General features: G+C 42.9%; 1 protein-coding gene across 4 annotated transcripts in view; it reads left to right on the forward strand.

The window, feature by feature from the left end:
• Nucleotides 1-14752, forward strand: part of CD34 (CD34 molecule) — a 67168-nt gene that overhangs the window by 36364 nt on the left and 16052 nt on the right. For all 4 annotated transcript variants that reach the window (XM_083172837.1, XM_083172835.1, XM_083172838.1 and 1 more), the window contains exons 2-5: nucleotides 774-950; nucleotides 4191-4414; nucleotides 7977-8051; nucleotides 11446-11572. In XM_083172837.1, the coding sequence (XP_083028963.1) occupies nucleotides 774-950; nucleotides 4191-4414; nucleotides 7977-8051; nucleotides 11446-11572 (603 nt within the window). The remainder of the gene's footprint in view (nucleotides 1-773; nucleotides 951-4190; nucleotides 4415-7976; nucleotides 8052-11445; nucleotides 11573-14752) is intronic.

Raw genomic sequence — 14752 nt, forward strand, 5'->3', positions numbered from 1 at the left:
GGTGGTAGACAATGTTTAATATGCAGAGGAGGGGTGTATACTGGAGTGGGCTTATTATTCATAATTTTCTGGTGGGAGGACAGCTTGCTTGACTGCAGATATCTCCAGTTCCCGGAAATAGATTTCTTAGAGTTTAATGCAATTAAAACTAGAGAATCCCACCTACCAAATGGTATTGGGGACTAGGGGATCAGAGTTCAGGAGGCAGAGTAATCTGCCAACGAGTAAATAAAACTACATACCAGGTGTGTGGAGCTGGAGCAGTAACCAGCTGCTGGAAGGCTGATATCTCTGGTTCTGGGAACAGTAAAGACAAGCTAGTGTACATCAAAGGGGGAGAGTCCCAGCTTTTGGAATACACCCTCAGAAAAACTCTAAGTCAGACAGAACCTGAAGTATCTGACTGAGAAGAACAATAAACAGGCTTGGAAGGGGACCACTGCTTTGAAGTCAAATATCTCCGGTTCCCAAGGGCCGATTTTTAGACTCCTGGGGGGGGTTTCTGGGTACTCAGAACCCCCCCTGCGTGCGCTACTGTTCCCCAACCAAGAAAACAAAGTGGGAACTACTCACCTAGGCTATGATTGCATACCTCTAATGTAACATAGCTTGTACAGTACATACTGTACAATACTTAGTGTACAATAAATTGAACTTGGTGGATTTGTGTTTTTTCAACCTTGCTTACTATGGGGCAGATTTATTAAGCTCGATGAAGTGATAAATCTACCACTATGTGACGAAGTATATCTGTTTCTTGTTTTTATTTGCAGATGCCACAGACGAACCTACAACTGAAAATACGACACATAAATCTAATACAGATCATTCTGCCAGTCTGAACTCAAGCATAAGTAAACCCACAAGTGAGCCAGTGCAGACACCAACAAATGTGTTGATTAGCCAAGCTAGTTCTACAATGCAGATGAAATCAGAAACCACCGTCTTGGGTAAGTAACCAGGCTTACTGGAATTTGCAAATGCTTGAATTTTTTATCATAGCGATAAATCAAACCTTGAATACCCCAAGAGAAAAGACATTTGGGGAAATTTAATAGGATGAGAGATTCAGAAAGTGAGAGATTTGGTAAGAAATCTCCAGGTTTTTTTAAAGCGGCAATCATTTACACTTCAAAATCAAACTGGTTTAGCAGTGTAAATGATTGCCGCTTTAAAAAAAGTGGAGATTTATTACCAAATCTCTCACTTTCTGAATCTCTCATCCTATTAAATCTCACCCTCCATGTTCGGTTAATGTAGCAGAATTCAATAAATGATTCAATGTATACACAAAAAGGGCAGATACATATATTTGATTGCAAGTCTAAAGCCTTATTATTGAAGACGGAGGGGTGAATTTTAACCAATAGATCGGTAGATCCTATGCCACCTTCTAGTCAGATACCAACTAGTATTTTTAAAACTATGATGAATTTGCTTTCTAGTTGTAAGTGGAAGGATTTCAATATTTGATTCCCATAAAGAAAAAGTTTTGTCAGGACATAAAGGTGCTTGTAGGGGTGTGCTGACAAACCAACTGTGTAATATTGTTTTTCTACCTGCTACACTTAGTGATAATAATAATTTCTTGCTCTCCAGTCTTTTTCAAATTTATGACCCAAATTCCCAATATTGGCCATATAAGGAACAAAGTTTACAAGTTAGGTTTCCACATATCTGCGTATTAAGAGCCATAATTATTGTACAATAGCACAGGCTTGAAGGCAGTGGGTAAAACATAAATATGTGATTATAAACAATGGACTGGGCAAAATATGTAACAAGATATAGAATTGTAGTTTGTAAAACACACTTGAAATGTCAAGGTCTCAATAACTCGTAAGGGGTAGTAATCTGAGCCCAATTATAAAAAGAAAAATACTATTTTTAGTAAATAAAAAGGGGTCTCCTGGGTTTACAGGTAGAATTCAAAGCCAGCCAATCAGCTAACTGCTACAGTATGTTACAGGCTGGGTTTGAAAAACAACAGGTAGGAGATGATTGGCTGGTTGTTTATCAGTCTTCATTTTATCACTTTTTGAAGCTTGATACAGATGGAGCACCTCTCATTCGATTCTATCGCAAACCAATAGGACCCGCCATCAGATGGAGGGGGGGCGTGTGCGCACACGAGATGCTTGTACGCCCTGTTCCGTCTGAGCCCTCCGTTGCCTCCCCGATGCTCCCCCGTAGCTAACCACACCTCCCCCCACTAACAATGCCCATCTCCCTGAATCGGAGATGGGCAGGGAAAGCACTCCCCGCTGCCATGTTGACAGGGATGCATGTGCGTGTGAGACATTTGCACGTCCCCTTCAGATGGAGTGCCTCTCAGCAATGCAGGGAATCTGGTGATTCCCAGAGCTGAATGAGAGGCGCTCCATCTGTACATCTGGAGAATAGTGATACTACGTTTAGCCAGTGCTATTTTTTAGCAGGAACCAGCAGGAACTCAGCTCCTGAACCTCTAATTATATATGACATCATCAGGAACTGAAAATGTACTTTTCATAAGATAAGTATTATTTTAAAGTCACCTGTGAGTGCCTTTGTTTCTAACTAAAATATATACGTCTATCTCCCCCTCCCTCTCTCTATTATATGTTTTTTTTTTTCAATTAATTGATTCACCCCCAGACCTGCAGTTCCTGAACCTATTTTTCCAGAAAAATAGTACTGCGTTTAGCATAAATGCAGCAAGAGACCCTAGGGCCGTGATGGAAGGAACTGGAGAAAAGGAAAAGGGGGGAGGGGGGGCAAGGTAGTTGAGGTGACCTGGCAGATGCTGGGTCTATTCATTTACTAGTATACTTTGTTGATGGTTAAAATGTATATATTTGTTTATCTCTGGTATGGTCAGTGGTGTAGCGCCAATGTCTTGATAGAAGATTGATCCCCTTCTCCAGTAGAATCCATATTAAGATACCTGTAGAAGCAAATTATACTTACCACGCTGATCTTCGGGACTTCTCCGGACCCTGGCTACGCTGTCCAGGATCTGGAGGCGCATTTGTTTACATACGGAGCTCCGGTCCCCCAAAACGGGACTTAGCCCCGCCAGCCATTCATGGTCCAGGAACACCCCCATGCCGGACCATGGTTGGCTGGGGGGCGGGGCTAAGTCCCGGCCTGGGGCAGAGCTCCGGATGTAAACAAACCCGCCCCCATATACCGGGCAGCGTTGCCAGGGTCCGTAGAAGTCCCGAAGATCAGCGTGGTGAGTATTATTTGCTTCTACAGGTACCCCACTATGGATTCTACTGGAGAAGGGGACCAATTTTCTATCAAGAGAGGTGAGTTGGAACGAATGGGCTTCGTGTGTATTAAACTTGTACTGTAAGTGTGTCTGTGGTTTTTCTAACTATTTGTACTGCTGGGGCACTACTAGTCCCAGCGGGACCTTTATTGCCTCGCATTCTGGGACTTGAATGCGGTTCTGGCTTGCTGGGACTTGTAGTGCCTCAGAAAATACACAATAGTTTTTCACATTTTTTTACACTATAATCAGATTGGTGCCCACCGCCCAGGAGCATCGAGGACAGCCCTGGGCTTCAGCATGGGAAGGTAAGTTGTGGAGAGGGGGACCCCTTCTTTGGCTGCCCATGCCCATGCTGACCGGTCAGGGGGAGAATGCTTTGGTCAGGGGACTTGTATAAAAAGTCTCCCCCCGGCTGTGGAATTACCCTGCTGGCTGGTTGGGCCCGGTGCTGGTTCTTGAAATACGGGGGACCCCTACTCATTTTGTCCCCCGTATTTTGGGAACCAGGACCGGCCCTTAAGCCTAGTGCTGGTTTATAAAATCCTGGGGACCCCTATTTGTTTTTCCCTGTGATTTTATGAAAAGAGGACCAGCTCTTTGTGCCCGGGGCTGGTCATGCCGGTTTTTTTCCAATTTTTGGGGTTTTTTTTACACCAGAACCATGCACAGATCACAATGATCTGTGCATGTTTCAGATAAATTCACCAGTCAGAATCTGGTCTATTTTTAGTAACATTTACTAGAAATCGGATCCCATTAAATAGATGATTTGTATACTTTTTAATGGGAAAACATCTGGATGCGGTTTTTAGTTTTACTAAAAATCACACCTTTAAAATGTGCGATTTTCAGAAAATTTGCGAAAACGGCCCTTTTTTCGTATGTTGCTTTAATGTAATATTCTTTAATCTTAATAATAATTTATTTTCAGGAGGAAGTTTAACAACATTAGCCAGTGAGACAGTCAATATATCTACTACATCTCCAGTTCTCCAGACGACCATGAGTAATGTAACACTTCAATCTACCGCTAACATCGCTACACAGACAACTAGTAGCTTAACATCAGCATATTCCTCTACAATTAGAGTTAGCGATGCCACCTCCGCAGAAATAGACACAATCCCGCATGTAATAGTGGCACCAAGTCACATTGTAAGTATGTTCTCAAAGTATCTTATGTTTGTGGTTATTTTTATTATAGTAAATACATTTTACCTTTAAGATATTTACACCCAGTATAAAGTTTTATATGTGCCTGTCTCCTTCGGATATCCTCTTTTCCCCATCGTTATGAACGACTTCCCTGTATCCCATAAGAATGTAAGAGAAATTTAATTTTGGATCAGTAAATTGCTCTTCTCAGATAAGGGAGGAGATAAATAGACAAAACATTCTTGTTAGATACATATGTTTTACAGTTCCAAAATGGAAGATTAGGAAAAAACAGTCACATGTCATCCAATCCAGATTCTAACTACACTCATTTTAAAGGTCCTATGCAACCTCCTCTTGGGGGTCATTGTGGCTTTCCCACATAGGTCGGGTGTGGTATGGGGTTCTGACAGTCGGTATCCCGACAGTCATTAGCCCAACGTCGGGATCCCGACAGTCATTAGCCCGACGTCGGGATCCCAACTGCCCAGACTCAGACAGCATGGAGAGCGGAAAAAAGCCCCTTGCGGGCTCGCTGCTATTAAAACCGTTATTTTAATAAACTAGTGGATAATGTAGTAGTTACACTGTATTTGTTACCTTCTAAACCATGCAACAGGTTACCCCTGGCAACTGCAGCCTGATACAGAGCAGAGCTTCTCCATTCACTGACATGACAATGTGAATGGTTGTAAAACACATTTGCATATGACTAGATGCTCCTGAATCCATTGTAAGGTGTCCAAACAGGTTTAACCTATTCAATGGCTTTATAAGAAATAAAGCTTTACACTTTATATACTGTATGTCTAATGCAGCCGCACAGCTATTTAAACGTGCCATTCAGACGCATCAGCGTATGAGACTCTCAATGAGAGTTTATGCAATGAATATATCTTTATAACCTTTAGATCACCATTAATTCACTGATTATATCAGTCGACATACAAATTGATCACTATTAAGGCTGGTTCTGCGACTGAGATGCCGCTAATAGTTATAAAGAAATAATACACATAGACACTGGTTATATGAAGATCACGGATCTGACCCCATGTCTTATTATATTGAACTTCGTAGTGGACACAGGGGGTTACAATGTAACAAACAATATATCTATAAACTATACACTAATGCAGTACAGCTTATACATGGAAAAGAAACATTACTACAATGGGTATAAATTCAGGTACAGCTAACATAACAACTGACACATATAAGGATAACAATTACCGTAAAAGAAGCAGAGACCATGATCGAATAGTATTTCCCCAAGATCCTGGGCATGTGTTCTGATTAGATCACATCTGATCTCAGCGATCCGGGGACCAGACTTTTAAAGCAAGGGGGAGTGGAGACAAACTGGATTATCATTGGGTACAGAAAGGGGACTAGGCATCTCTTCATTGGTCCTCCACCTCACAGGTACGACTTCCTGTCCATGGGAATCTCGTCAGAGTATGCTTGTTCTTTGTTCTTGGGATGAAGGGGGGGAAGCTGAGAACTCGTTCTGGCTGGAAGTTAGTCCTTTGTCTCTTGTTCATGAGATAACATATAGGGTGGCCAATCCCGGGATCAGGATCGGCGGGATCCCGGGATTTGGCCCCCAAAAGGCCGGGATTTCAATCCCGGGATTGGAGTTTCCAATCCCGGGATTAGACTGCGCATGCGCAGTCTAATGCCGGGCAGCGTCTGAGCACCCGTTCAGACGCTGCCCGGCTTCTCCCAGGACCCGGCAGAGCATACTGCGCAGCGTGACTTCTCAGCATGACGAGATCAGAGGTCACGCTGTGCAGGCAGGTCACGTCGCGCCCGGCAGTATGAAGAAGCCGCGTGGCTAGCCCGTCCGCCCAACTAGCCAGCCAGCAGCAGCAGCATTAACCACCCATCCCCCAACCCGGCTCCTGAAGCTGACCGCCCATCCACCCACCCGGCAACCCGCCCATCCACCCACCTGACAACCCAGCTGCACCTGCATGTTAGTAAATGCGGGGCAGCCAGGGCGTTTTTCTATTAGGAAAGCCAATCCCGGGAATCCCGGGATTGAGCATTTTTCAATCCCGAATCCTGGGATTGAAAAAATGCCCCGGGATTGGCTTCCCTAATAATATAGACTAGATATCTCTAAGGTCATGTATAGTGATTGTTTCACTATACTGACCTTGCGACTGTTGACGGCAATTGTAACAAGTTAAATTAAAAGTAAGTCTGGATTTACTCAGGGGGTTTCACACAAACACAAAGAAACAAGAAGGGACATATCATTAAGAATTAACCATTAATGTTTCACGTCCGAAAACGCTAATTACATTTAAGCTACTAAAACGCAAACGACGTACTGGAATTGCATAGAGGGCGGTCGTAATACCTTAATGGCGTAGAGGTGCAATTTCATTTTCCACACTGCGCTCGCCACGCTGCGGGCACAGTGGCTCGCTACACGAGCCACCTATTCTATTCTCCCTCTATGGGGGTCGCGGACCCCCACGAGGGAAAATAGCGGGTGGCCGTCGGGCACCCGGCTGTCTGCGTTTTGACAGTCGGTATCCCAACGTCGGGTAAATGATTGTCGGGATCCCGACTGTCGGGAATGCGTCCGGCACCCCATAGATTAAGCCTGATGTAGTATACAGTATGCTGTTATGTAAACTATTTTTTATAAGTTTTATACGATATCAAACAAAATAATAATGTACAGAAACAAAAACAAAAGGGAGAACTCACATTGATACTGTCATAAGCATATATATATATATATATATATATATATATATATATATATATATATATAAAACAACCTTAATTACAAATGATAAATGTCAGTCAAGGGGCGCTCAAAAGGAATAAGAGGCATAGAGAGACTGAGCTACAGTATAGAGTAAGATCAACAGCCCATTCCGTAACAATTGAGTATGAACTATGTTCTAGAGGATTCATATTCACAGTGGTGGTGAACTGCTTGTTCAATTTGAGGGCTGGTTGGGATTCGGGTGCAGCGCCAATAATGTGCAACAGTAAACTATTTATTAACTTACATATTAAATTATCTGACTAGAGGCGGGATGTACTAAGAGGAAAATGCTGTAAAACCCCCATTTTATCACATTTTCAAATGTACTAATACCCGGCCGCCGCGTCATCGCAGGGCAGGGTATCGCCACCTTTGGGTAGCAATACCCTATAGAAGCCTATGGGCCCGCTGCCTGCCATCCACCACAGACTCCTACCCCCCTCCCCATCCTCCGTGAAACTCCTCCTCCCCCTAGCATATGTCACAGCCAGATGTCCTTCCGGCTGCAGGGGGGAGAGGAGGCGCTGGGGACAGCCATGTTGAGCCACATCACAGGTATCGCGGGGGCCTCCATCACTGCACTGCGATGGTAGCCGCATATGTTAATACATATGCGCTGGCATCGCTGCGGTGGTGTGGCGAGGGGCAGCAATGTATTTTAATACATCCCGTCCAAACTATCACTGTGGTCAGTAATTCATCATACAAAAAAAATCTTTGAATGATAACGTAGCTAATGTTAAAATCTGATTTTTTTTTTTATACTTTCAGGAGTGCATAAGCCTAGAAAAACTGGAATCCAATCTAGAGGTGGTCTGCTTTCAGTACCCAGAGGATATAAGTTGTGTAAGTGTATAAAAATATATATTGCGTCATCCTTACCTACTTTTGTTTTTTGCCTGGAGATGAGACGGAGGTGGGTGGTGGTGGGGCAGGGCTTATATAAATGTATCATTAAGTCCCACCCCTAATTTTAAAGCTGCCATACATGGGCAATATCTGTATAGGAGCAGGGCAAAAATAATGCATAGAATGGTGTCATTAGGCCCAGCCCCCTCCACCATTGTATCATTAGGCCCAGTATATATCCTAGCATTCTGCCTACTTCACTAGGAATTGGACAGAATGTGGAAGGAGAACCTATTGTACCTGAAACATTGGGTGTCTCCTGCTCTGTAGAGAAGATAAGTTTGTATAACATCCATCTTCCTCTGTATATGGTGATGAATTAATGTAAGAGCCTGCAGGATCCTAAGCACTGCTGGCAGTATGGTACTACCTAGTGTCAGCGGCCTTGTGACTCATTCAAATATCATATGTACGAGGGAGGCAGTGCAACCTCTGCCGGCCCCGCCCCATAAACTCCTGACAACACACTTGGTGGAAAGGGTCAGCTCTGAGAATTAGTGTTTTGCCAAAGCACCTACACAGGCTGCAGGAGTGCTACTGGCTGTAGGTTGCCATTCCAGTCTTCCTGCAAGCCACATGCAGGTACCATGGCGTTGCATGGTAAAGCATTATCTTTTAGCATTGTTTTAGATGCTAGAACATTTCTTATCAAACAGAAACAAGGTAAAATGACTGCAAATTAAGAACCTTAACACCTTCCTGTCACACAAACTGAACTGTGTTAATTGCAGATCTTCACTCCTGCAATGTGAAGAAAATGTTCCCTTGTGACAAGTTGTCTACTTCCTATAATTGTTCCATATAGAACACAAGGACATGGAAGAGAGCCTGGGCTCTTTTTAGGAAACATAACAACATTCCTGTCGTTCTGCAGTTTTTTGTGAATATGCAGAAATATGCACTTACATTTTTTAATGACTATAGAAAACAAACGGAGAGGTCCAAAAATAATACAGTAGGCAGAAAACATGATTTATTCGCTTGCTTACAATGAAGATGAACAACATTAGTTATGCAGTAATTATAATAAGGGCACAATTATAAAAGAAAGACAGGAAATGAGCCAGAGCAGATGCAGGTGTTCGGGAACACAACTCACAAATATAACTCTTTTGAACTTCCTGCCCCATCTTCCTTTTTGTTTTGTTTTATGAAAACACCTCTTTGCTCCATTCTATTCATATCTCACTTCTATATATATCTGTATTTTTTAGAATTCTATTTTTGGCATGACTGGCAGTGCTTTTTGGCCACCCTGTCCACTCTACTGGAACCACACGTGTGTTCCCATTCTTAATATTGTTAATTACCTAGCCTAGGGTGTGGGGTAGTATGAATCCAAAGGTAGTTCTGGTAGCAGTGTCAGACTAGTGCTTAAAGGGCCCACAAGAGAAACTAATTGTAGGGACCACAGTAATTCTAAATAAAGGAGGATCTGCCTCTTTTATTTGAGAGGCTTCCCAATGGAACAGCTGTACATGGACCAAGAACAGATGAGTGACACTGGCAGCAACTGCTAGTGGCATTGCATCCTCTACACAGGGCCGGCTCTACCATTAGGCAGCTTTAGGCAGCTGAATAGGGTCCCGGGATCTGGGGGGGTGCCATCAAGTCTGCTTATCAAAAAAAATCAAGGCTGTCTATGAGGATCCTTGTTGTACTTAAAGCAGGTGGCTGCTGTGGAACTGCTAAGACCTCACCTTTATACTTTCCCCTGGGGCATACTTCCCTACTTTGCTGTTCCCTCCTCCTTGAACTCTGTTGTGGGTGGCAAAGGAAGGCCTCCAGGGAAAGCAGGGGACTTTCCCAACTTACCGGGGGGCTGGGAGGTCCACCTGTTTTTTTGGGAGACTCCCTGCCATTCCAGAATGTTAGGCAAGTATGCCTTAGGGGGTAAGAAAGTGGGTATTAGTGGCCACAGGGGGGGAGGGAGGATAGTGCAATAGGTTGAAGTTTTGCCTGATGCTGAGAAGCCTTACACCGGCCCTGCCTCTACAGTGAAGTAACTTGTGGCTGTCACAGGCAGCACTGAGCTAATCTTTTGGGTGGCTCAGGTGCAGCCTAGGTCATGACCAGTGGTGGCTCCAGAGGTGGAGTTGTAGTGCCGTCCAAAATAGGGGAGCCACACCAACCCAGTCAGTTCCGGCCAATAGTGTTTGGTAGCATTTTAAGTGGCAGTTGCAGTGGATCTATGACCTATAAATGGAGACTTGATGGCTATGTGACATCATAGGCTGCATGATATCATAGGTCATGTAGCCACACACTACCTAACCTGCACGGTGTGTTACAGTGACTAAGGAGATTGCTTTGTGCTATGGCTGGAGGCAAGGGAGGGACTGAGAGCTTCTATGCTGCAAATATGCAGCTTAGTTTTGCAATGTAGCGAAAACATCTTCCTTCCACAAAGAGAGGTAGAGGTAATGAATGCATTTTATTTTTTTCTTGTGGTGGCCAATGTGTGTGTTTATTTTCCTGTAAGGGGCAAAGTGCATATGTATTTTTCTGTGGGGGCCAGTGTTAAAAACTAAGAAATATTTTGGGGGAGCTCCAGAATTTCTCACACAGGGTGTCAGTAGACTTGAGGCTGGCCTTCCATCAGCAGATAATATACCTATCACATATTTATACTACAATCAAAAAAGATACATGGGTAGGTGACATACAGTAAAGCAGAACACCATGTGAGGTTTGAACACTGAGACATTGTGGGCTGTGTACTAGTCAGACAGCAGGGTGTTGATAAGACCAGTGGTTCCCAATCTCGGTCCTCGAGTACCCCCTAACGGTTCAGGTTTTCCAAGTCACCCAAGTCACATTTTAAAAATCCACAGGTGACTTTGAAAATATGATCTGTTTGGGGTACCTGAGGACCGGAGTTAGGAACCACTGCTTTAGAATAGTTAGTAAATGTGGTAGCTGGTGTGGGTAAAGGCTTTGGTAAAGGATCCTATATTAGGGACTGTGCAATTGACTTAAGTTTCCTTCTTCATTTTGTTTGGCTGATTGTGTGGACAGCAGTGAATCTTAGATAGGAAATTATGCCATGCTAACAGTAGTATACTTCTCAGAAGGGCCTTGGCTGACATAGTTCGTAACTGGCGGTCAGCAACATCAGTTTTCCAGGTGGGTCATTTATTAGGCGTAATAAGAGTAGGCGGGGACCATTGTTAGCACTGTTGAGAGTATGGGAGGTCCCTGCTGGATTACAACGATTGCACATGTTGACACAAAAAAACCATAAAGATATGGGAGCTATGTAATAAATATATGTCCATGACAATAAATGCTTATAGTGAACGTTTTGTTTTTTTGTGCAATTTTCCACTAGGACACATTTGACAAGGAAAAACTAAAGACTCTTCTGTGTGCAAAAATAAACATCACTCAATGTAATATAACCGTTTACTTTTCCAACGTAAATGCAAAGTGTATCCTTTGGGTTCCCACCTCAGAAGGTAAGAAATATAATTCAATAAATAAATGGAGCACATGCATATGAACAGTGTTAAATGAATTGTGTATGTTTAAATATGTACATATGTGATATTCAAAAAATGTAAATGTTTAAGCTCTTTTGCATATGTGAGGAGCCCGGATGTTGGTTGAATAGTTGCTTGAAGATCTATAAGGCACTAGTATGAGGGTATTGTGGTGCTGATATTAACTTCCCTAGCCCTATCTTATACCTCTAGCCATGATCTTCTGAAACCCATTCGGGAGAACTCCTGTCATGTCACTTCCGGTTAGCAGTTATAAGAAATGCTACATATTCTTGTGTTTCAGAGAACATTAACCAAAACAGTTGAGAGACTGCAGAAATAAAATCATATTCACCTATTCAATTAAAAAATAGCAGAGCGGTGGGTAATTATCATGATGACATTGTAGAAAATAACATGTGCCAATATCATATTAGTTTAGCTTATTTTGGATAATATTTTCTGTACAACTGAATTCTATGAAAATAAATGTCAGTAAAGCAGTGGTTCCCAAACAGCGTGCCATTGCACCCTGGGGTGCCTCAGGACACTTGCAGGGGTGCCTTTGGTTGGTGGACCAGGATCAATTCATATTATTTATGGTCAATGTAACAGGCAAAACCAGTGCTGGTGGCTGTTAATCATAACCAGGGCCGGGCCTGATGGAGTTACAGCTGTAGGCCCACTCTCCATATAAGCCCATTTTGTAGATGAGGACTGGGGCTTTCCAATGAGCCCAGCCTCGCGTCGCTAGCCCCCTGGGAACCGGAGATACCGCCAGGCAAATCTGGAACATTTTCCCCATAGAATAACATGGGACCCGCTAATTCCGCCACCCCCACACAGTTCCGAAGGCTGTCAGTCCCCCCTGGCATCACAGAAGATTGAAGTTGATCTCATTCGAACCCAAATCGCTGGTCCTTCAATCTGATACCTCTCATGTAAATGGGGCAGTTGGTTCCCAAAATATAGCTGGTTAAACGATATAGCTGGTTAAAGGGGGGGGGGGGATTTCTCTGCCCTTCACACCAGAAAATGCATGATCCTGGGACCATATTGCCGGGTAAATCCCTGCATTTTCTGGTGTGAAAGGGGTATTATTTCAAATAGCCGGGACTTACAGTGCTCCAAATACACGTGCTCCACGGGCAGCCCCCGTGCTCTCTGTCTGGCTGTCACTTCTGCCTGGCGGCGACTGTCCCCCTGTTCCTCTTGGCAATGAGCATGTAATCCCATATGGAAACGAGCATGGAACCCTGGCAATGAGCATGGAACCCCTGGCAATGAGCACATAGGTAAGCAGCACTTATGTAGCATAATTTTTAATTGGCATTATGGTGTTTGGCATAATACGTAATGGAAATTATGGTGTGTGGCTTAACATGTAATGACCATTATGGTGTAAATTTTTAATGCGCCTTTGGCATGCAATGTCCCTGTTTGAGAAGCATATTGTGAATTTTGTCTCAATCAGTTTGGTATAGTGTGTATTTTTGCTCAATCCATGTGGCAAAATGTAAATTTGCCTTAATCGGTGTGCATAATGTGAATTTTTATTCAGTCAGTGTGCATTTTGGCTCATTCCATGTGGCATTACAGTATGTGTAAGAGGCAAATACAGTATAAGGGGGTTACTATTGTTGCCTGATTTGTATAAGGGGTATATGGTGTGGTAAATTTAGGTGACCACATAAAAGGTGCTGAAATGTTGTCTACCAAGTTTTGGCTTTTATTATTTTTTTTTTTATGACTGGAATGCCACCTCACCCTGCAAGTATCTTAGGACATCGGCGTCCTGCGGGTGCACCTTTGGAGGGCACCCGGCAATATATCTCCCTGCATCCTGTGAGTGTCGGAATTTGTAATATATATATATATATCAGTGGCGGAACTTGTGAGTGGTTGGCCCAGGTGCAAAAATATAATTTAGGCCTCCCACTTCCAGTCCAACATAAGTTCACAATATGCCACACAGCAGTGGTTGGCAGCAGTGGGCCCCTTAGTCCTTATGGGCCCTGGTGCAATGCACCTGCTGCACCAATGGTAGTTCCGCCTCTGATATATATATATAAATATATATATAATTAGTTGAAATTATTTACACAAATAGAGACACACCCATGAGCAGACCACGCAACCAGAACACTGGTCACGCCCCCACATTATTAAGTTCCCTATTATTGCGCATAATAGGCCCTTGATCATTTTCAGCTCCAGGCCCATTTAGACCTTAATCTGGCACTGATCATAACATACGGTATGTGGACAAACAGAAATCCTATCCTTCACCACATAACTGTGACATATAAACACAATGTACTTAATTTATTTATATTTATGCCTTGGTGCCTATCGGTGCTTTGAAAACATTTTGATGCTCTAAGGTGCTGTGATTCAAAAAAGTTTGGGAATCACTACTTTAAAGTATAATTTTTATTCTAAAAATAAAAATAGTCACTGACATAATTGCTTTGGGGCCTATTTATTAAACCCCAAATTGTAACCACAGTCCTCCATAAATAGCTGTTTTCAGGTGGTTGCAGCATTGTGAGCTTTTGTGGTCATTTATTAAGTGGAAGTTCTAACATGATGTTATAGAAAGGGATTTTATAGTTTATAGTTGGTATAGAAATTGGTAAGATTGTTAAAAACCAATGGACTAACATGTCTCATGCTAAAAAATTCCAGTAAAATGCACTTTTTTGGGGCACATTTTACATTTGCAAATAGTCCCAAACTGAGTTTATTTGAAGATGTTCATGAAAACCGCAGATTCGTGCAGATTTTTCAGCAAAAACTTTATTAAAATTGAGGCGGTTATCTCAAGTGCTGGTAGATGCAAAATTTGCGGTATAAAAAGTGTGGGCCCAACCAAAAATATTACTACCAACAGCAAATTTTTCTAATGCTGGTTCCAATAGAGCAGAGAGACGTGGAATACCGCTGCCATAGATCCAAACTAGCCCTACAGTAAGCAAAACTACATTGAACTGTGAATGTGTAAAAAGTGTCTCTTCTTGTTGGAAAAACACACCTCAGGCACTCGAGCTCTTCCCATACCACTGAATTGTGGTGTGGGGTAATAAAAGTGTTAAAAATAAGTTTGATTGTTTCTGAACTACAGGTCCCAGTAATTCCTTTCAGGTCCACATTTTT

Source organism: Crinia signifera, chromosome 2, assembly GCF_055691185.1.
Source record: "Crinia signifera chromosome 2, ASM5569118v1, whole genome shotgun sequence".
Taxonomy (NCBI): Eukaryota; Metazoa; Chordata; class Amphibia; order Anura; family Myobatrachidae; genus Crinia; species Crinia signifera.